This window comes from Mobula birostris, chromosome 25 (assembly GCF_030028105.1).
Source record: "Mobula birostris isolate sMobBir1 chromosome 25, sMobBir1.hap1, whole genome shotgun sequence".
NCBI lineage: Eukaryota > Metazoa > Chordata > Chondrichthyes > Myliobatiformes > Myliobatidae > Mobula > Mobula birostris.
The window spans coordinates 205,967-230,284 of NC_092394.1; the positions used below are offsets into that span (position 1 = coordinate 205,967).

The 24,318-nt window shown below is 44.8% G+C and overlaps 1 protein-coding gene across 1 annotated transcript in view; it reads right to left on the minus strand.

Moving 5' to 3' along the window:
- Window positions 1-24,318, minus strand: part of LOC140187657 (integrin alpha-E-like) — a 308,395-nt gene that overhangs the window by 124,287 nt on the left and 159,790 nt on the right. The window contains exon 26 of the mRNA XM_072243179.1: window positions 9,934-10,075. Within this exon, the coding sequence (XP_072099280.1) occupies window positions 9,934-10,075 (142 nt within the window). The remainder of the gene's footprint in view (window positions 1-9,933; window positions 10,076-24,318) is intronic.

Genomic DNA, 24,318 nt, shown 5'->3' on the forward strand with positions numbered 1-24,318 from the left:
TCTATCTATTCCTCTAATTATCTTGTACACCTCTATCATGTCTCCTTTCATCCTCCTTCTCTCCAAAGAGTAAAGCCCTAGCTCCCTTAATCTCTGATCATAATGCATACTTTCTAAACCAGACAGCATCCTGGTAAATCTCCTCTGTACCCTTTCCAATGCTTCCACATCCTTCCTATAGTGAGGTGACCAGAACTGGACACAATACTCCAAGTGTGGTCTAACCAGAGTTTTATAGAGCTCCATCATTACATCACGACTCTTAAACTCTATCCCTCGACTTATGAAAGCTAACACCCCATAAGCTTTCTTAACTACCCTATCCACCTGTGAGGCAACTTTCAGGGATCTGTGGACATGTACCCCGAGATCCCTCTGCTCCTCCACACTACCAAGTATCCTGCCATTTACTTTGTACTCTGCCTTGGAGTTTGTCCTTCCAAAGTGTACCACCTCACACTTCTCCAGGCTGAACTCCATCTGCCACTTCTCAGCCCACTTCTGCATCCTATCAATGTCTCTCTGCAATCTTTGACAATCCTCTACACTATCTACAACACCACCAACCTTTGTGTCATCTGCAAACTTGCCAACCCACCCTTCTACCCCCACATCCAGGTCGTTAATAAAAATCACGAAAAGTAGAGGTCCCAGAACAGATCCTTGTGGGACACCACTAGTCACAACCCTCCAATCCGAATGTACTCCCTCCACCACTACCCTCTGCCTTCTGCAGGCAAGCCAATTCTGAATCCACCTGGCCAAACTTCCCTGGATCCCATGCCTTCTAACTTTCTGAATAAGCCTACCATGTGGGACCTTGTCAAATGCCTTACTAAAATCCATATAGATCACATCCACTGCACTACCCTCATCTATATGCCTGGTCACCTCCTCAAAGAACTCTATCAGGCTTGTTAGACACAATCTGCCCTTCACAAAGCCATGCTGACTGTCCCTGATCAGACCATGATTCTCTAAATGCCTATAGATCCTATCTTTAAGAATCTTTTCCAACAGCTTTCCCACCACAGACATAAGGCTCACTGGTCTATAATTACCCGGACTATCCCTACTACCTTTTTTGAACAAGGGAACAACATTCGCCTCCCTCCAATCCTCCGGTACCATTCCCATGGACAACGAGGACATAAAGATCCTAGCCAAAGGCTCAGCAATCTCTTCTCTCGCCTCGTGGAGCAGTCTGGGGAATATTCCGTCAGGCCCCGGGGACTTATCTGTCCTAATATATTTTAACAACTCCCAACACCTCCTCTCCCTTAATATCAGCATGCTCCAGAACATCAACCTCACTCATATTGTCCTCACCATCATCAAGTTCCCTCTCATTGGTGAATACTGAAGAGAAGTATTCATTGAGGACCTCGCTCACTTCCACAGCCTCCAGGCACATCTTCCCACCTTTATCTCTAATCGGTCCTACCTTCACTCCTGTCATCCTTTTTTTCTTCACATAATTCAAGAATGCCTTGGGGTTTTCCTTTACCCTACTCGCCAAGGCCTTCTCATGCCCCCTTCTTGCTCTTCTCAGCCCTTTCTTAAGCTCCTTTCTTGCTTCCCTATATTCCTCAATAAACCATCTGATCCTTGCTTCCTAAACCTCATGTATGCTGCCTTCTTCTTCCTGACTAGATTTTCCACCTCACTTGTCACCCATGGTTCCTTCACCCTAACATTCTTTATCTTCCTCACCGGGACAAATTTATCCCTTACATCCCGCAAGAGATCTCTAAACATCAACCACATGTCCATTGTACATTTCCCTGCAAAAACATCATCCCAATTCACACCCGCAAGTTCTAGCCTTATAGCCTCATAATTTGCCTTTCTCCAATTAAAAATTTTCCTGTCCTCAAGACAATAGGTGCAGTAGAGGGCAGTAGGCTGGTGTCAGTCCAGGTCTGGGTGTTGAGGAGTCTGTTGGCTTGGGGGAAGAAACTGTTACATAGTCTGGTCGTGAGAACCCGAATTCCTCAGTGCCTTTTGCCAGATGGCAGGAGGGAGAAGAGTTTGTATGAGGGGTGCGTGGGGTCCTTCATAATGCTGTTTGTTTTACGGATGCAGCGTGTGGTGTAAATGTCTGTAATGGCGGGAAGAGAGACCCCGATGATCTTCTCAGCTGACCTCGCTATCTGCTGCAGGTCTTGCCATCCGAGGTGGGGCAATTTCCGAACCAGGCAGTGATGCAGCTGCTCAGGATGCTCTCAATACAACCTCTGTAGAATGTGGTGAGGATGGGGGGTGGGAGATGGACTTTTCTCGGCCTTCACAGAAAGTAGAGATGCTGCTGGGCTTTCTTTGCTATGGAGCTGATGTTGAGGGACCAGGTGAGATTGTCCACCAGGTGAACACCAAGAAATTTGGTGCTCTTAACGATCTCTACGGAGGAGTCGTCGATGTTCAGCAGAGAGTGGTCGCTCCATGTCCTCCTGAAGTCAACAACCATCTCTTTTGTTTTGTTCACATTCAGAGACAGATTGTTGGCTTTGCACCAGTCCGTTAGCCGCTGCACCTCCTCTCTGTATGCTGACTCATCGTTCTTGCTGATGAGACCCACCACGATCGTGTCATCGGTGAACTTGATGATGTGGTTCGAGCTGTGTGTTGCAGCACCGTCGTGGGTCAGCAGAGTGAACAGCAGTGGACTGAGCACACAGCCCTGGGGGGAGCCCCATGCTCAGAGTGATGGTGTTGGAGATGCTGCTTCCAATCTGGAGTGACCGAGGTCTCCCAGACAGGAAGTCTAGGATCCAGTTGCAGAAGGAGGTGTTCAGGCCCAGTAGGCTCAGCTTTCCAATCAGTTTCTGAGGAATGATTCTGTTGAATGCTGAACTGAAGTCTATGAGCAGCATTTGAACGTATGTGTCTTTTTTGTCCAGGTGGAGGGTGATGGCAATGGCATCGTCTGGTGAACGGTTGGGACGGTACGCGAACTGCAGGGGGTCCAGTGAGGGGGGCAGCAGGGTCTTGATGTGCCTCGTGATGAGCCTCTCGAAACACTTCATGATGATGGATGTGAGTGCAACGGGATGGTAGTCGTTGAGGCAGGACACTGAAGACTTCTTCGGCACGGGGATGATGGTGGCGGCCTTGAAGCATGTAGGAATGACGGCGCTGCTCAGGGAGACATTGAAGATGTCAGTGAGAACCTCTGCTAGCTGGTCTGCACATCCTCTAAGCACACTGCCAGGAATATTGTCTGGTCCAGCAGCCTTCCGTGGGTTGACCCTGCACAGGGTACTCCTAACGTCAGCCATGGTAAGACACAGTACTTGGTCGTTTGGAGGAGGGGTGGTCTTCCTCGCCGCCACGTCATTTTCCACCTCAAAACCAGCGTAGAAGTTATTCAACGCACCTGGGAGGGAGGCATCACCAGCACAGGCAGGTGGTGTTACCTTGTAGTTGGTGATGTCCTGAATGCCCTTCCACATGTGCCGCTGTCCTGGAAGTGGCTGTGGATTCGCTGGGCGTCTGCACGCTTTGCCTCTCCGATGGCCCGGGACAGTTTGGCCCTCGCTGTTGTTAGGGCTGCCTTGTCACCTGCTCTGAAGGCGGAGTTACGGGTCTTCAGCAGCGCACGCACCTCCACGGTCAGCCATGGCTTCTGGTTAGCGTGTGTAGTGATGGTCTTGGCCACAGTGACGTCATCAATACACTTGCTGACGTAGCTAGTCACTGATGCTGTGTACTCCTCTAAATTGGTAGTCGCCAGCGGTTGCAGCCTCCCTGAACATGTGCTAGTTAGTGTGCTCAAAGCAGTCTTGAAGAGCAGAGATGGCTTCTGCTGGCCAGGTTTCTACCTGCTTCTGAACTGGTCTGGAGCGTCTGACGAGCGGTCTGTATGCTGGGATGAGCATAACAGAGATGTGGTCAGAGTAACCGAGGTGGGGGCGGGGCTCCGCCCGGTACGCATCGGGAATGTTTGTGTAAACAAGGTCCAACGCGCTCTGCCCTCTCGTTGCAAAGTCAATGTTCTGATTGAATCTGGGGAGCATTGACTTAAGGTTCACATGGTTAAAATCTCCGGCAACAATAAACAGTCCATCAGGGTGTGCATTCTGCAGTTCGCTAATAGCCCCGTACAGTTCACAGAGCGCCTCCTTAGCATTAGCGCTGGGGGGAATGTACACACTGACAATAAGAACAGTGGTGAATTCCCGTGGCAAATAAAATGGTCTGCATCTAACAGTCACAAACTCCACTAGCGATGAGCAGTATCTTGAAACCAGCACAGAGTTCTTGCACCATTCTGTATTGATGTAATACCGCACGCATTACACCGCACGCTGTCGGAGCAGTGCTGCCAGGGTAATCAAGGGCACGACCCACCCAGCCCACACACTTTTCGTCCCTCTTCCCTTCGGGAGAAGGCTCAGGAGCTTGAAGACTCGTACGGCCAGATTTGGGAACAGCTTCTTTCCAACTGTGATAAGACTGCTGAACGGTTCCTGACCCGGATCTGGGCCGTACCCCCTAAGTATCCGGACCTGCATCTCGGTTTTTTCCCACTACCTTACTTTCTATTTTTCTATCTATGATTTATAATTTAAATTTTTAATATTTACTATCGATTTGTAATCAAGGGAGCGGGAAGCGCAGAATCAAATATCGCTGTGATGATTGTACGTTCTAGTAGCAATTGTTTGGCGACAATAAAGTATAAAGTAAAAGTATAAAGTAAAGTAAACACACAAGCCACCAACATGAGTCTTACCAGAAAGAGCTGCATCTGATGGCCACTTCTGGCTCTCCTAATTTAATTCTTAAGCTCCTTCCTGCTAGCCTTTAATTTTCTAGATCTCTGTCATTACCTAAGTTTTTGAACCTATCATAAGCTTTTCTTTTCTTCTTGACTATATTTTCAACAGCCTTTGTACACCATGGTTCCTGTACCCTACCATCCTTTCCCTGTCTCATTGGAACGTACCTATGCAGAACGCCATGCAAATATCCAATGAATATTTGCCATATTTCTGCGGTACATTTCCCTCAGAACATTTGCTCCCAATTTATGCTTCCAAGTTCCTGCCTGGTAGCTTCATATTTCTCCTTACACCAATTAAACACTTTTCTAAATTTGTCTGTTCCTATCCCTCTCCAATGCTATGGTAAAGGAGATAGAATTGTGATCACTATCTCCAAAATGCTCTCCCACTGAGAGACCTGACACTTGACCAGGTTCATTTCCCAATACCAGATCAAGTACAGCCTCTCTTCTTATAGACCTATCTACATATTGTGTCAAGAAACCTTCCTGAACACACCTGACAAGCTCCATCTCATCAAAAGCCCTTGGTCTAGGGAGATGCCAATCAATATTGGGGGAAGTTAAAGTCTCCCATCATGACAACCCTCTCATTATTGCAGCGTTGCAGAATCTGTCTCTCTATCTGCTCTTTGATGTCCCTGTTATTATTGGGTGGTTTATAAAAAAAAACAGCCAGAAGAGTTATTGACCTCTTCCTGTTTCTAACTTCCACCCACAGAGATTCAGTAGACAATCCCTCCATGACTTCCTCCTTTTCTGCAGCCATGACACTATCCCTGATCAGCAGTGCCATGCCCCCACCTCTTTTTCCTCCCTCCCTGTCCTTTCTGAAACATCTAAAGCCTGGCACTCTAAGTAGCCATTCCTGCCCCTGAGCTATCCAAGTCTCTGTAATGGTCACAACATCATAGCTGTGGGAAATGATCCACGCTCTAAGCTCATCCGCTTTGTTCATGATATGCTTTTTGTGTGTACCTTACTTTGTTGTATTTTCTACAAGTTTCACCATCAAGCCTAAGTTGGTCTGGTGTATGTGAGCCCCTGCCATAATGGTAATACAATTCATTCCGCTAGGCGGATTTCTGTTGGAGGTTATAGAGTCATAGAAAAGTATGCTGTAGAAACAGGCCCTTCAGCCCATCCAGTCTATGCCAAACCATTTAACCTGCCTACTCCCATCAACCTGCAACTTGACCATACTGTTTCATACCCCTATCATTAATGTACCTATCTAAACTTCTCTTAAATATTGAAATTGAGCTTACCTGCTCTACTAACAGCTCATTCCACACTCTCACCACCTTCTGACTGAAGAAGTTTCCCCTCATGTTCTCCTTAAACTTTTCACCTTTCACCCTTAACCTATGATCGCTAACTGAGGTTCCACCCAATCGCAGTGGAAGAAGCCTGCTTGCATTTAGCCTATCTATACCCCTCATAATTTTGTATACCTCTATCAAATCTTCTCTCAATCTTCTACATTCTAAGGAATACAGTTCTAACCTATTCAATTTTTCTATATAACTCAGATCCTCCAGACCCAGCAGCAACATTGTACATTTTCTCTGTACTCTTTCAACCTTGTTTACATCTTTCCTGTAGGTAAGTAACCAAAACTGCATACAATACTCCAAATTAGGCCTCAACAATGTCTTATACAACTTCAACATTAACATCTTATCTTCTGTACTCAATACTTTGATTTATGGAGGCCAATGTGCCAAAAGCATTCCTGTGACACTACTTTCAATGAATTATGAACCTGTATTCCCAGATCCCTTTGCTCTTCAGCACCCCTCAGTGCTCTACAGTTCACTGCGTAAGACTAACTCTGGTTGGTACTGCTGAAGTACAACACCTCACACTTGTCTACATTAAATTCCATCTTCCATTTTTCCAGCTGGTCCAGATCCCTCTGCAAGCCATGATAGTATATCTTGGAGTCAAACACAAACTTTCTGATCCACTTAACTACATTGATATAGATTACAAACAACAATGGACACAGCACTGATCCCTGCAACAGTCCGCTAGTCACAGACCTCCAGCCAGAGAGGCAACCATCTACCACCACTCTCTGGCTTCTCCCACTAAGCCAATGTCTAATCAAATTTCCTACCTCATTCTGAATCCTGAGCGAATGAATCTTCTTAACCAACCTCCCATGTGAGACCTTGTCAAATACCTTACTAAAGTCCATGTAGACAACATCCACTGCTTTGCCTTCATCTACTTACCTGGTAACTTCCTCAAAAAAACTCTATAAGTTTGGTTAGACATGACCTACCATGTATGAAGCCATGCTGACTATTCTTAATCAGTCCATGTCTAACCAAATACTTATATATTCAGTCCCTTAGAATACCTTCCAATAACTTTCCCCACCACTGGTGCCAGGCTTACCAGCCTGTAATCTCCTGAACACGAGGAAATCTGCAGATGCTGGAAATTCAAGCAACACACATAACAAGTGCTGGTGAACGCAGCAGGCCAGGCAGTATCACCTCCTCCTATAGATGCTGCCTGGCCTGCTGCGTTCACCAGCATATTTTATGTGTTTTACTGTAATCTCCTGATTTGTTTTTAGAACCTTTCTTCAATAGTGGAACAACAATGGCTATCCTCTAATCTCCCAATACCTCACCTGTCACTAAGTATGATTTAGATATCTTTGCCAAGGCCCCATCAATTTCTGCACTTGCTTCCCACAGGATCTGAAGGAACACCTTGTCAGGCCCTGTGGATTTATATGTCCTAATTTGCCTTGAGAGCAAACACTTCATCCTGTGTAATCTGTATCGGGCCCATGAAATCATTGCCATTTTGTCTCATTTTTATAGACTCTGTGTCTGTCTCCAGAGTAAATACAAATGCAAAAAAATTCATTTAAAATCTCTGCCATCTCTTTTAGTTCCACACCTGGATTACCATTCTGATCTTCCAGAGGACTGATTTTGTCCCTTGCAATCCTTTTGATCTGAACGTATCTGCAGAATCCCTTATGATTCTGCTTCATCTGGTCAGGTAAGGCAACCTTATGCCTTCTTTTAGCCTTCCATGTTTCTTTCTTAAGTGTTCTCTTGCAATTCTTATACTCCATAAGCACTTCACTTGTTTCTATTTGTCTATCCCTGCAATGCTTCTCCTTTTTTCCTTAACTATTGAAAACTGTTTCCTGAATCTGTTCTTTTACCTTTTATTCTGACAGGCACATACAAGCTTTCTACTCTCAAAATTTCACTTTAGAATGCCTCCCACTTACCAAGTACACCTTTGCCAGAAAATAGCCTGCTCCAATCCACACTTGACAGATCCTTTCTGATACCATGAAAATTTCCCTTTCTCCAATTTAGAATCTCAACCCATGGACCAGAACTATCATTTTCCTTACTTACTTAGAAACTAATGCCATTGTGATCACTAGATGTAAAGTGTTCCCCTATACAAACTACTGTCACCTGCCCTGTCTCATTCCCTAATAGCAGATCAAGTATTGCACATTCTCTCATTGGGACTTCTATGTATTGATTAAAGAAACGTTCTTGAACACATTTGACAAATTCTATCCCATCTAGTCCTTTTACAGTATGGGATTCCCAGTCAATATAAATGACCTACTATAACAACCTTATGTTTCTTGCAACATTCTGCTATCTCTCTACAAATTTGTTCCTCCAAATCCCTCAGACTGTTGGGTGCTCTTTAATATAGCTCCATTAGCATGGTCATACCTTTATTATTACTCAGTTCCACCCAGAACTTCTCACTAGACAAGTTCTCCAATCTGTCCTGACTGAGCACTGCCGTGACAATTTCTTTGACTAGTAATGCCACCTCTCCTCCTCCTTTAATGCCTCCTGCTCTGTCACATCTAAAATAACAGAACCCTGGAATATTGAGCTGCTAGTCCTACCCCTCCTGCAACTGAGTCTCACTAACAGCTCCAATATCACAATTCCTGGTGTCGAACCATACCTTGAGCTCATCTGCCTTTTCTACAATACTTCTTGCATTGAAATATACACAGTTCAGGACATTAGTCACATCATGTCTAATCTATTGAAACCCCTTGCTTAGACATTGCAATTTTATTCACACTCAGTTTCATCCCTGACTGCAATTCAATTGTGTGTCTCTCTCCTGTTGCCATTGATGCATCAATTTCAACTGCTTTTTAAAATGTAAAGTTATGCTTCAGTTAGGAGCTGTTTTTGAATGCTTTCTTTTAAGATTCCACAAACTAAATGATGTCTCAATGTCTCATTAAGCCCATTGCTGAACTGACAATGCTCAAACAGTTTCTTCAGTTTCTTCACTTACGCTGAAATGGACTCTCCTTCTTTTTGATTCCACTTACGAAACCTAAAGCATTCTGCAATCAACAATGGTTTTAGTTCTAAGTAGTCCTGCATTATCTCACAATAACAGCAATCTGCTGGTTTGGTTGGAGCAGTTAAACTTTGAAGCAAACTGTATGTCTTTAAACCCAATGCACTCAGTAAAATTAGTACTTGTTTCTCATTGGCTAGTCCATTTGCTTTAAAATACTGTTTGATTAGCTCAGTATATATATATTCCAGTTATCTGTTGTGTAATCAAATGTGTCAATTTTTCTGACATAGCCAGACATTTCTGCTTTTTTTGTGATTATTATCACCTTCATGAACCTGTGAATTCTTCCATTTCCTGGTTTATTTTTTAAGTCGATGGCCTCTGCACGTGCTGGGCTGTGTCTTTTCATTCACTGTCATTTTCTTTTAGTTCAAATGTCTCACTGAGCTTCAACAGATCAGTAGCCGTCTCGCATTCTTTTTAAAAATACCTCGTCACCACTGTTAACTTTTGTAACTGGAAAACATTAAACTAATTCAAAGGAGGACACTGGAGTCCAAAATATGAGTCTAACTTCAGGCAAGGCGCAAATGTATCATGTGATCAAGTGGCCCATGTCAGTCTGCACACTCCATGGAACAATGAACCCCAGAAAAAATATGCAATGCACATCAGTTAAAATTACACAAAGCGCCTAAGAAACTTTAACTGTCCTGTGATTTTATTTAAAATCAAGCATAACCCTCCTTTTCCTGGGGATAAAATTCCTCCAGTGTTTCAGCTGTAATCCCTTGTTTGGAAATTCATCTTACCGAAGACTTTGAAATCCCCTTGAAGTAAAAGTTTGTTGGATAGCAAAGGTACATGGTGGTGAGATATGAATCTTCTCCAGTATTATTCAGAAGGATCTTTAAGCTCACTTCTTTCGTCTTGCCAACAATCCATGTAAAATTACTAAAAGAAGAGTTACAGCTTGCATCAGTAAAACCACAAGACAAGAAGATATAGGAGAAGAACTAGGCCATTTGGCCATTGAGTCTGTTCCCCCATTCAATTATGGCTGATTTTGTAAACCCCATTCTCACACTTTCTCCTTTTAACCTTTAATCCATTAATTAATCAAGAAGTTATCAATCTCCACCTTAGGTACACACGATGATTTGAACTTCACTGTGGCAATGGTTTTAACATATTCACTGTTCTCTGCCTGAAGAAGTTTCTCCTCATCTGTTTTAAAAGGATGTACTTTTATTCTGAGGCAAATATTCTACTCAGATCAGACTCAACTACTAATGGAAACTATAGCTCCATGTCAGTCTATCCAAGTATTTCAGCATTCAGTAGGTTTCAGTGAGGAGCCCCCTCATCCTTCTGAATTGCATTGCGCATAGGCCCAGTGAAATTAAACACTCCTCATACTTCAAGCCTTTCATTCCTGGAATCATGCTTCCTGTAATTTCCTCTCAACCCTCACCAGGGTCAACATTATCTTTCCTTTAATAGTTATCATTGTTTAATTTAGAAGCCAAACAATGATAACTGTTAGAAATTAATAAACAGTTGATGTTTTGGACAGAAACATAGAAAACCTACAGCACAATACAGGCCCTTCAGCCCACAATGCTGTGCCAACATGTACTTACTTTAGAAATTATCTAGGGTTACCCTCTATTTTTCTATTTTTTTCAGGATTGGAAAGAACAGAGGAAAAAGCCAGAATAAAAAGGTGAGTGGAGGAGGAGGACAACTAGCTAGAAGGTGATAGTTGAAGCCAGGTGGGTGGGAAAGGTAACAGGCTAGAGAAGATGGAATCTGATAGAAAGGAGGGAAGAAGGAGGGGCACCAGGGGAGGAGAAGTAAGACACCAGAGTGGAGAATAGAAGAAAGGAAGAAGGGAGGAAAAAATTACCAGAAGGAGGAATTGATGTTCATGCTATCAGGTTGGAGACTACCAAGACAGAATATGAGGTGTTGCTCCACCACCCTGAGAGTGATTTCAACATCGCAAAATGGTTGGCTACCAGGCCATTTTAATTCCTAACCCCATTTCCATTCTGATATGTCGGTCTATGGCCTCCTCTTTTTATCAGATTCCTTCTCCAGCCCTTTATCTTTCCTACCCACATGGCTTCTAGGTCAGGGGTTCACAAATGCTTTTATGCCATGGGCCAATACCATTAAGCAAGGGGTCCACAGACCACAGATTGGGAACCTCTGTTCTAGATACTACTACTACTACTACTATGTCGACTCAGGCCTAGGGGGAACTTCTGTTCTAGATAGTTCTCCGTAACCTCCCCCAACTTCTTTCTGGTGTTTCCCCCTTCTTTTTTCTGCCCTAAAGAAGGCTGTTGGACTGAAACGTCAACTGTTCATTCATTTCTACAACTGCTGCCTGACCTGATGAGTTCTTCAAATGTTTTGTGTGTGTAACCCTGGATTTCTGGCATCTGTAAAATCTCTTGTGTTAATAATAACTTCTTGCTTTTGATCACTCAAGCATCACTGCATATTGCTTCTTCTGTCATCAATACATGCTAGGTTCTCATCCAGGAGTTTGTTCCAACAAACGTAATATGTTTTACTTCAGGAGGTCATATGTCAAAGGAAAATATACAGTCATTAGCAGTACTGTTTGGAGCATTGATGTACAGAGGGATGTGAGAGATGAATGTGGGTCCACAGCTCCTTGAAAGTGACTCAAGTAGACAGGGTGATAGGAAGGTCTATGGCGTACTTGCCTTCATTGGTTGGGAATTTGAATACTAAAGTGGGAAGTCATGGTGCAGTTATACATGGCCACATTTTGAGTACTGAGTATAGTTCTAGTCAACTGATTACCAGATTCAAGATTGTTTAATGTCATTTCCACTCTACAAATGTAAAGGTTACAGTGGGACATTGATAGGATGCAAAACTGGGCTGAGAAGTGACAGCTGGAGTTCAACCCAGATAAGTGTGAGGTGGTTCATTTTGGTAGGTGAAATATGATGGCAGAATATAGTATCAATGGAAAGACTCTTGGCAGTGTGGAGGATCAGAGGGATCCTGGGGTCCGAGTCCATAGGACACTCAAAGCAGCTGAGCAGGTTGACTCTGTGGTTAAGAAGGCATACGGTGTATTGGCCTTCATCAATCGTGAAATTGAATTTAGGAGCTGAGAGGTAATGTTGCAGCTATATAGGACCCTGGTCAGACCCCACCTGGAGTACTGTGCTCAATTCTGGTCGCCTCACTATAGGAAGGACGTGGAAACCGTAGAAAAGGTGCAGAGGAGATTTACAAGGAAGTTGCCTCGATTGGGGAGCATGCCGTATGAAGACAGGTTGAGTGAACTCAGCCTTTTCTCCTTGGAGCAACAGAGAATGAGAGGTGACCTGATAGAGGTGTACAAGATGATGAGAGGCATTGTTCGTGTGGATAGTCAGAGGCTTTTTTCCAGGGCTGAAATAGCTGCCACAAGAGGGCACAGGTTTAAGGTGCTTGGGAGTAGATACAGTGGAGATGTCAGGGGTAAGTTTTCTTTATGCCGAGAGTGGTGAGTGTGTGGAATGGGCTGCCGGCAACGGTGGTGGAGGTGGATACGATAGGGTCTTTTAAGAGACTTTTGGATAGGTACATGGAGCTTAGAAAAATAGAGGGCTATGGGTAACCCTAGTAATTTCTAAGGTAAGGACATGTTCGGCACAGCATTGTGGGCTGAAGGCCTGAATTGTGCTGTAGGTTTTCTAAAGGAGAAGAAAATATTTGTCATTCCAGATCTGATGCAACACACAGGAACCCCACAAAGATAAAGGACACAATAATAATAAAAACAACACAATAAATATAAATATGATAGTTTGTATACATTGTATTCGATAAAGTGACACTAAGCTGTACGTAAGGTGACTGGCAGGAAGTAAAGTCGTGGTGAACAAGAAGAATGTGGACGTTTTGGAGTGGGTGCAGAATATGTTGTCTGGACTAGAGAGTATTAGCTGTAGGTAGAATTTGGCCAAACTTGGAATGTTTTCTCTGAAATGTCAGAAACTGAGGGCAACCTGATTGAGGCACGGATGAAGAAGATAGAGCTTTTTCTAGGGTGGAAGTGTCAGATACTTGTGGTACATGGCTTTAAGGTGAGAGAGGGAAAGTTTAAAGGAGATTTATGAAGCATTCGATTTCTAAATGGATATTGAACCCATGAACACTACCTCACTACTTTTTAATTTCTGTTTTTTTGGTACTTATTTTAACTTAACTATTTTATATATATCTTTACTGTAATTCAGTTTTTTTCTCTAAACGTATTTATCATGTAGTGCTGCCAATAACCGCCAAGAGGAGGCAGCGCATGGGTCAGGGAGCAAAGTTTAGAAGGGGAAAGCTTCGCGGGAACTGGGCTATACCCGGCGCACCAATCGTGAGCTGGGAAGGTTCAGGCATAAAAGGGAGACACAGTCATCAATGGAGTGGTCTGAGGCAGACTAGTAAGGCTTTGGCTCATTTGGGCTTTAGCGAGGTAAATGGGTAGGTGGACTTCAATTTTTTTTTCCTTGTATTTTTTTTGAGGAATAGAGAGCATGTCTGTAGGGTTAGTACTTTGCTCTGGGTGTCACATGTGGGAATCTTGGGAATCTTCCAGTCTCCTAGATGGTCACATCTGTGCTAGGTGCACCGAGATGCAGCTTCTCAGAGACCGTGTTAGGGATCTGGAGCTATGGCTTGATGACCTACTGCTTATATGGGAAAATGAGCAGAAGATAGGAGCTATAAGGAGTTAATCACCACAAGGCTGCAGAAATTAGATAAGTGGGTGACTGTCAGGGAAAGGATGGGAGGAGCTCAGATAGTAGAAAGCACCCCTGTGGCCATCTCCCTCAGTAATCATTATTTCGTTTTGGATGCTGTTGGGGGGGGGGGGTGACCTGACAGAGGACAACCATGGTGATCAGGTCTCTGGCATTGAGCCTGGTTCCATGGCGCAGAAGGGAGAGAAGATGATGAAGAATGTGGTAAGTCATAGGAGATTCAATAGTGAGTGGAATGGACAGGCGGTTCTGTCAGCCTGAGAGAGATACCTGCATGGTGTGTTGCCTCCCAGGTGCCAGGGTACGGGATGTCTCGGATCGGGTGGAGAGTATTCTGGAGGGAGAGGGTGAACAGCCAGAAGTCTTGGCACATGTTGGTACCAATGACATAGGTAGAAAATGAGAGGAGGTCCTAAAGAGAGAATTCAGGGAGTTGGGTAGGAAGATGAAAAGCAGGACCTCCACAGTAGTAATCTCAGGATTGTTGCCTGTGCCACGTGCTAACGAGCACAAAAATAACATGTTCATGCGTGGCTAAGAGGCTGGAGTAGGGGGCAGGGCTTCAGGTTCCTGGATCATTGGGGCCTCTTCTGGGGGAGGTACGACCTGTACGAAAAGGACAGGTTACATCTGAATCCAAAGGGGTCCAATATTCTAGCAGGCAAGTTTAATAGAGCTGTTAGGGAGGGTTGAAACTAATTTGGCAGGCGGATGGGAACTGCTGTGATAGGGCTGAGGAAGCTGACCTGCTGAGTTCCTCCAGCACTTTGTGCATATTGCTTGGATTTCCAGTCTCTGCAGATTTTCTCTTGTTTATTTACATTTTTAAATTGGTTTCTCCAATATAGGAGACTTCATCATCAAAACTAGATTTAAAATTATCTTTAACTTGATAAATTTGGTCAGAGTGCATCTATCAATTTAATATGCTTCTTGTGGTTATATAAAGTATAATTCTGGAAAGCTCTGGAAGCTTCTTTGTTCTGATTAAGTGAATACGTGTTTTCTCATTGGTTAACTTGGTATTGCAGTATTGAATAAGTACTTCCTATTTGGTTAATTTTTATCTATAGAAATAAGACCATAAGAGAGAGGAGCAGAATTAGGCCATTTGGCCATTGAGTCTGCTTGGCTATTTTATCATAGCTGTTCCATTTCCCTCTCAATCCCATTCCCCTGCCTTCTTTCAAGCTCTGACTAACCTCCATCTTAAATGTAACCAATGACCTGGACTCCATAGTTGCCTTTGGCCACAAATTCACAGATTCACCACCCTGTGGCTAAAGAAATTCCTCCTCATCTCTTTTCTAAATGGACATCCCTCTATCGTAAGACTGTGCCTTCTGGTTCTAGACTCACCCACTGTAGGAAACATCCTCTCCACATCTACTATATAAATAGAACTTTTCCCTATTTCTGGGTATAAAATAGCAAAACACAAAGCAGCACCATCTTTAGTAATGGCTTTCCCTGTCACATTTTTAAGAAGGGAGGAAGGCAAAAGAAAGGAAGTTATAGGCCAGTTAGCCTAACCTCAGTGGTTGGGAAAGTGTTGGAGTCTATTATTAAGGATGAGGTTTCAGGGTACTTGGAAACTAATGATAATATAAGTCAAAGTCAGCATGGTTTCAGTAAAGGGATATCTTGCCTGACTAATCTGTTAGAGTTGTTCAAGGAAGTAACAAGCAGGGTGGACAAAGGAGAGGCAGTGGATGTCATTTACTTGGATTTCCAGAAGGTGTTTGATAAGATGCCACACATTAATCTGCTTAACAAGATAAAATCCTATGGTGTTACAGGAAACACGCTATGAATGCACCAAGTATAAGAAATAAAGTGGATGAGCTTGAGGATCAGTTGGAAATTGGCAAGTATGATGTTGTAAGAATAACAGAGACATGGCTGCAAGAGGACCAGGGCTGGGAAATGAATATTCAAGGGTATACATCCTATGAAAGGATGGACAGGTGGGCAGAGTGGCTCTGTTGGTGAGGAATGAAATTCAGACACTTGCGAGGGGCGACATAGAATCAGGAGATGTAGAGTCAGTATGGATAGAACTGAAAAATTGTAAGGGCAAGAAGACCCTAATGGGAGTTATCTACAGGCCCCCAAACAGTAGCCTGGATATAGGGTGCAAGTTGAATCAAGAGTTAAAATTGGCATGTCGCAAAGGTAATACTACGGTTGTTATGGGGGATTTTAACATGCAGGTAGACTGGGAAAATCAGGTTGGTACTGGACCCCTAGAAAGGGAGTTTGTGGAGTGCCTCCGAGATGGATTCTTAGAGCAGCTTGTACTGGAACCTACCAGGGAGAAGGCAATTCTGGATTTAGTGTTGTGTAATGAACCGGATTTGATAAGGGAACTCGAGGTAAAGGAGCCATAAGGAGGTAGTGACCATTATATGATGTTTTAATCTACAATTTGGGAGGGAGAAGGGAAAATCGGTAGTGTCAGTATTACAGTTGAACAAAGGGGACTATGGATCCATGAGGGAGGAGCTGGCCAAAGTTGACTGGAAAGATACCCTAGCAGGGATGGCAGTGGAACAACAATGGCAGGTATTTCTGGGAATAATACAGAAGGTGCAGGATCAGTTCATTCCAAAGAGGAAGAAAGATCCTAAGGGGAGTAAGTGGATGACAAGGGAAGTCAAGGGCAGTATAAAAATAAAAGAGAGGAAGTATAACGTAGCAAGGATGAGCGGGAAGCCAGAGGATTGGGAGACTTTTAAGGAGCATCAGAAGATAACTAAGAAGGCAATACGGGGGTGGGGGGAAAGATGAGGTACGAAGGTAGCTAGCCAAGAATATAAAGGAGAATAGTAAAAGCTTCTTTAGGTATGTAAAGAGGAAAAAATTAGTTAGACCAAAGTTGGGCCCTTGAAGACAGAAACGGGTGAAATTATTTTGGGGAACAAGGAAATGGCAGACGAGTTGAACAGGTACTTTGGATCTGTCTTCACTAGGGAAGACACAAACAATCTCCCAGATGTAATAGTGGCCAGAGGACCTAGGGAAATGGAGGAACTGAAGGAAATTCACATTAGGTAGAAAATGGTGTTGGATAAACTGATGGGACTGAAGGCTGATAAATCCCCAGGGCCTGATGGTCTGCACCCCAGGGTACTTAAGCAGGTGGCTCTAGAAATCGTGGACGCATTGGTAATTATTTTCCAATGTTCTATAGATTCAGGATCAGTTCCTGAGAACTGGAGGGTAGCTAATGTTATCCCACTTTTTAAGAAAGGAGGGAGAGAGAAAACAAGCAATTATAGACCAGTTAGCCTGACATCAGTGGTGGGGAAGATGCTGGAGTCAATTATAAAGGATGAAATAGCGGCACATTTGGATAGCAGTAACATGATCAGCCCGAGTCAGCATGGATTTTCGAAGAGGAAATCATGCTTGACTAATCTTCTGGAATTTTTTGAGGATGCAACCATGAAAATGGATAAGGGAGAGCCAGTGGATGTAGTGTACCTGGACTTTCAGAAAGCCTTTGATAAGGTCCCACATAGGAGATTAGTGGGCAAAATTAGAGCACATGGTATTGGGGGTAGGGTACTGACATGGATAGAAAATTGGTTGGCAGACAGGAAACAAAGAGTAGGAATTAACGGGTCCCTTTCAGAATGGCAGACGGTGACTAGTGGGGTGCCGCGAGGCTCGGTGCTGGGACCGCAGTTATTTACAATAAACATTAATGATTTAGATGAAGGGATTAGAAGTAACATTAGCAAATTTGCAAATGACACAAAGCTGGGTGGCAGTGCGAAATGTGCGGAGGATGTTGAGATAATGCAGGATGAATTGGACAGGTTGGGTGAGTGGGCAGATGCAGTTAATGTGGATAAATGTGAGATTATCCACTTTGGTGGCAAGAACAGGAAGGCAGATTACTATTTGAATGGTGTCAAGTTAGGAAAGGGGAAGTACAATGAGATCTTGTTCATCAGTCACTGAAAGTAAGCATGCAGGTACAGCAGCAGTGAAGAAAGCTAATGGCATGTTGGCCTTCATAACAAGGGGAGTTGAGTATAGGAGCAAAGATGTCCTTCTGCAGTTGTACAGGGCCCTACTGGGACCACACCTGGAGTATTATGTACAGTTTTGTATCCAAATTTGAGGAAGGACATTCTTGCTGTTGAGGGAGTGCAGCAGAGGTTCACAAGGTTAATTCCCAGGATGGCAGAACTGTCACATGTTGAAAGATTGGAGCGACTGAGCTTGTATACACTGGAATTTAGAAGGATGAGCGGGGATCTGATTGAAACATATAAGATTATTAAGGGATTGGACACGCTAGAGGCAGGAAACATGTTCCTGATGTTGGGGGAGTCCAGAACCAGAGGCCACAGTTTAAGAATAAGGGATAGACCATTTAGAACGGAGTTGAGGAAAAACTTTTTCACCCAGAGAGTTGTGGATCTGTGGAATGCTCTGCCTCAGAAGGCAGTGGAGGCCAATTCCCTGGATGCTTTCAAGAAAGAGTTAGATAGAGCTCTTAATGATAGAGGAGTCAAGGGATATGGGGAGAAGACAGGAACGGGGTATTGATTGTAGATGATCAGCCATGATCGCAGTGAATGGCGGTGCTGGCTTGAAGGGCCAAATGGCCTACTCCTGCACCTATTGTCTATTGAAAGATACTGGCATGGATACAGGAATGGTTGACAGGCACTAGGAATAAGAGGTCCATAGAACATAGAAAATCTACAGCATGTTACAGGTCCTTCGGCTCACAATGTTGTGCCGACCATGTAGAAACTGCCTAGAATTTCCCTACCACAGAGCCCTCTATTTTTCTAAGCTCCATGTACATATCTAAGAATCTCTTAAAAGACCCTATTGTACCCACCTCCACCACCAGCACCAACAGTGCATTCCAAGCACCCGCCACTTTCTATGTGGAAAAACTTACCTCTGACAGCCTAACCCTAATGCGCTACATTGACAACTACATTGGTGCTGCTTCCTGCACCCATGCTGAGCTCGTCAATTTCATCAACTTTACTTCAAACTTCCATCCAGACCTCAAATTCACTTGGTCTATCTCGGACACTTCTCTCCCCTTTCTTGATCTCTCGGTCTCCATCTCTGGAGACAGACTGTCCACTGGCATCTTCTACAAGCCCACTGACTCTCATAACTACCTCAACTATACCTCTTTCCACCATGCTACATACAAAAATGCCATTCCCTATTCCCAGTTCCTCCATCTCCGCTGCAATCTGCTCCCAGGATGAGGCTTTCCATTCCAGGACATCTCAAATGTCCTCTTTCTTTAAGGATCATGGTTTCCCTTCTGTTGTCATCAATGATGCCCTCACCCACATCTCCTCTGCTTCCTGCACTTCGGCCTTCACCCCATCCTCCCACCACCACAACAGGGACAGAGTTCCCCTTGTCCTCACCTACCACCCCACCAGTCTCCGGATCCAGCACATTATCCTCTGCAACTTCCGCCACCTTCAACAGGACCCCACCACTAAGCACATCTTTCCCTCTCCAACCCTCTCTGCTTTCCATAGGGATCAATCCCTCCGTGACTCCCTGGTCCACACATCCCCCCCCACAGATCTGCCACCCGGCACTTATCCCTGTAAGCGTAAGTGCTACACCTGTCCCTACACCTCCTCTCTTGCCACCATTCAGGGCCCAAAACAGTACTTCCAGATGAGGCAACACTTCACTTGAGCGTCTGTTGGGGTCATCTATTGCATCCGGTGCTCCCGGCGCGGCCTCCTCTACATCGGTGAAACCCGACACAGATTGGGGGACCGCTTCGTCGATCACCTCCACTCCGTCCGCCACAACATACAGGATCTCCCGGTTGCCACCCACTTCAACTCTGCTTCCCACTCCCATTCGGATATGTCCATACATGGCCTCCTCTACTGCCATGATGAGGCTAAACTCGGGTTGGAGGAGAAACAACTCATATATCATTTGGGTTGTCTCCAGCCCCTTGGTATGAACATTGAATTCTCCAACTTCTGGTAATTCCCTCCCCCTCCCTTCCCCATCCCAGTTTCACTCTGCCCCCTTCCCCAGCTGCCTATCACCTCCCTCATGGTTCCGCCTCCTTCTACTACGCATTGTGTTTTCCCCTATTCCTTCTTCACCTTTCCTGCCCATCACCTCCCTGCCTCCCCTCCCCCACCCCTTTATCTTTCCCCTTACTGATTTTTCACCTGGAACCTACCAGCCTTCTCCTTCCCACCCTCCCCCCACCTTCTTTATAGTGCCTCTGCCCCTTCCCACTTCAGTTCTGCCGAAGAGTTCCGGCCCAAAACGTTGACTGATCGTTTCCACGGATGCTGCCCGACCTGCTGAGTTCCTCCAGTGTGTTGTGAGTGTTGCTTTGACCCCAGCATCTGCACAGTATTTTGTGTTTACCTTAAAACTATTCTCCCTTGTGTCAGCCATTTCAGCTCTGTCCACACAATCAATGCCTCTCATCATCTTATACACCTCTATCAGGTCACCTCTCATCCTCTGTTGCTCCAAGGAGAAAAGGCCAAGTTCACTCAACCTATTTTCATAAGGCATGCACTCCAATCTGGGCAACATCCTTGTAAATCTCCTCTGCACTCTCCATAGCATCCATATCCGTCCTGTAATGAGGTGACCAGAACTGAACACAGTACTCCAAGTGGGGTCTTATATAGCTGTAACATTACCTCACGACTCTTGAATTCAGTCCCAAGGTTGATGAAGTTCAGCACATTATATGTCTTCTTAAGAACACTGTCAACTTGTGCAGCAGCTTTGAGTATCCTATACATGGACCCCAAGATCTCACTGATCCTCCACACTGCCAAGAGTTTTATCATTAATAATATATTCTATCTTCAAATTTGACCTACCAAAACGAACCACTTCACATTTATTTGGGTTGAACTCCACCTGCTACTTCTCAGCCCAGTCTGCATCCTATTGATGTCCAGCTGTAACCTCTCACAATCCTCCAGACTATCCACAACACCCCCAACATCATCAGCAAACTTACTAACCCACCCTTCTGTGGTCAATCCATTTCTGGATCCACAAAGCAAGGTCTCAAAAGGGAAGGAGGAGAAGAGGCACACTGTGGTGATAGGGGATTCATTAATTAGGGGAACAGAAAGGAGGTTCTGTGGGCGAGAATGAGATTCCCGAATGGTATGTTACCTTCCGGGTGCCAGGGTCCAGGATATCTCAGATCGAGTCCTCAGCATTCTTAAGAGGGAGAGTGAACAGTCAGTAGTCATGGTCCATGTACGTACCAATGACATGGGTAGGACAAGTGATGAGGTTCTGCATAGGTAGTTCAGGGAGTTGGGTGCTAAGTTAAAGGGCAGGACCTCAAGAACTGTGATCTCAGGAATGCTATCCGTGCCACGTGTTAATGAGGCCAGAACTAGGAATATTATACAGTTTAATACGTGGCTAAGGAGTTGGTGTTGGGGGGGATTTTTTGGATCATTGGGCTTTCTTCCAGGGAAGGAGGGACCTGTACAGAAGGAATGGCTTGCTCCAGAACTGGAGGGAGCTAATATCCAAGCAGGAAGGTTCGTTAATGCTGTGCAGTAGGGTTTAAACTAGAGTTGCATGGAGATAGGAACCAGAGTGCCAGAATAGTTGGTGGAGACGTTGGCAAAACCTCAGGCAAAGTTTAGAATCAAAAAGTTGAGCATGATGCAACTATTGTCTTGAGCTGGATTTATTTCAATGCAAGAAGTATCGTAGGAAAGGCAGATAATAGTGCAGAAGATGAGGTAGCTGGTTTACAGACAGAGGCAATGTGCAGTGAGGAGAGGCTGTTCAGAGGGACAATTGCTGTCAACAGGAAGATTTGCAATGTAAAAGGCAGTCAAAAAAGAAAGTAGTGAATGCAGGACAGAAGGTGCTGTATTTGTATACGCGCAGTATATGGAATAAGGTGGATGAACTTGCAGTTTTGGCAGGTATGATGTTGTAGGCATCACTGAATCATGGTTGAAAGAAGATTACAGCTGATAGCTTAATGTCCAAGAATACACATGGTATCGAAAGCACAGGCAGGAAGCCGGAGGGTTGGCATTACTCTTTTGGTTAGAAAGAGATGACTTAGGGTCAGAAGGTGTTGAATCATTGTGGATTGAGCTAAGGAACTGCAAAAGTAAAAAGACGTTGATGGGAGTTATTTACAGTCCCCCAAACAGTAGTAAGGATGTGGCCTACAAATTACAGCAGGAGATAGAAAATGCATGGCATTTGGGCAGTGTTACAATGCACATAGATTGGGAAAATTAGGTTGGTGCTGGATACAGGAGGGGGAATTTCTAAAATGCCTATGAGATGGCTTTGTAGAGCAGCTCGTGGCTGAGCCCACAAGGTGATGAACTATTCTGGTTTGAATATTGTGCAATGAGCCAGAATTGATTCGAAGGCTTAAGGTAAAAGAACCCTGAGGGGAAAGTGATCATAATATGATCGAATTCACTCTGAAATTTGAGAAGGATAAACTAAAGTCAGATGTATCATATTACAGTGGAGAAAAGGGAATTACAGAGGCATGAGAGGGGAGTTGGCCAGAATTGACTGGAAAAGAACACTGACAGAGATAACAGCAGAGCAGCAATGGCTGGAATTTCTGGAAACAATTTGGAAGGTGCACAATATATACATTCCAAAGAGGAAGAAGTAGTCTAAAGGCAGGATGACACAACTGTGGCTGACAAGAGAAGCCAAAGCCAAAGAGAAGGCATATAATAGAGTAAAAATTTATGGGAATTTTGAGGACTGGGAAGCTTTTAAAAACCAACAGAAAGCAACTAAAAAAGTGATTAAGAAGATAAAGATGGAATACAAATATAGGCTAGCCAATAATATTAAAGAGAATACCAAAAGTTTCTTCAATACATAAAATGTAAAAGAGTGCGAGAGTGGATATCTGACTGCTGGAGGGGTAGTAATGGGGGACAAGGAAATAGCGGACGAAGTAATGACCTTTCAAGAATCACTAGGTTCTGACCAACACTCACAACACACTGGAGGAACTCAGCAGGTCGGGCAACATCCGTGGAAACGGTCAGTCAACGTTTCGGGCCGGAACCTTTCGTCAGGACTGAAGAGGGAAGGAGCAGAGGCCCTATAAAGAAGGTGGGGGGAGGGTGGGAAGGAGAAGGCTGGTAGGTTCCAGGTGAAAAACCAGTAAGGGGAAAGATAAAGGGGTGGGGGAGGGGAGGCAGGGAGTTGATGGGCAGGAAAGGTGAAGAAGGAATAGGGGAAAACACAATGGGTAGTAGAAGGAGGTGGAACCATGAGGGAGGTGATAGGCAGCTGGGGGAGGGGGCAGAGTGACATAGGGATAGAGGAAGGGAGGGGAAGGGAATTACCGGAAGTTGGAGAAATCTATGTTCAGACCAAGGGGCTGGAGACTACCTAGACGGTATATGAGGTGTTGTTCCTCCAACCTGAGTTCAGCCTCATCATGGCAGTAGAGGAGGCCATGTGTGGACATATTTGAATGGGAATGGGAAGCAGAGTTGAAGTGGGTGGCTACCGGGAGATCCTGTCCAATCTGCGTCAGGTTTCACCGATGTAGAGGACGCCACACCAGGAGCACCGAATGCAATAGATGACCCCAACAGACTCACAAGTGAAGTGTTGCCTCACCTGGAAGGACTGTTTGGGGCCCTGAATTGGTGGCAAGAGAGGAGGCGTAGGGATAGGTGTAGCACTTATGCTTACAGGGATAAGTGCCGGGTGGGAGATCCGTGGGGAGGGACATGTGGATAAGGGAGTCGCGGAGGGACCGATCCCTGCGGAAAGCGGAGAGGGGTGGAGAGGGAAAGATGCACTTAGTGGTGGGGTCCTGTTGAAGGTGGCGGAAGTTGCGGAGGATAATGTGCTGGATCCGGAGACTGGTGGGGTGGTGGGTGAGGACAAGGGGAACTCTGTCCCTGTTGTGGTGGCGGGAGGATGGGGTGAGGGCCGAAGTGCAGAAAATGGAGGAGATGCAGGTGAAGGCATCATTGTTGAAGGTAGAAGGGAAACCATGATCCTTAAAGAAAGAGGTCATTTGAGATGACCTGGAACGGAAAGCCTCATCCTGGGAGCAGATGCGGCAGAGATGGAGGAACTGGGAATAGGGAATGGCATTTTTGCATGTGGCGGGGTGGGAAAAGGTATAGTCAAGGTAGTTATGAGAGTCGGTGGGCTTGTAGAAGATGTCAGTGGACAGTCTGTCTCCAGAGATGGAGACTGAGAGATCGAGAAAGGGGAGAGAAGTGTCCGAGATAGACCAAGTGAATTTGAGGGCTGGGTGGAAGTTTGAAGTAAAGTCGATGAAATTGACGAGATCAGCATGGTTGCAGGAAGCAGCACCAATGTAGTCATCAATGTACCGAAGGAAAAGTTGGGGAGCAGTAC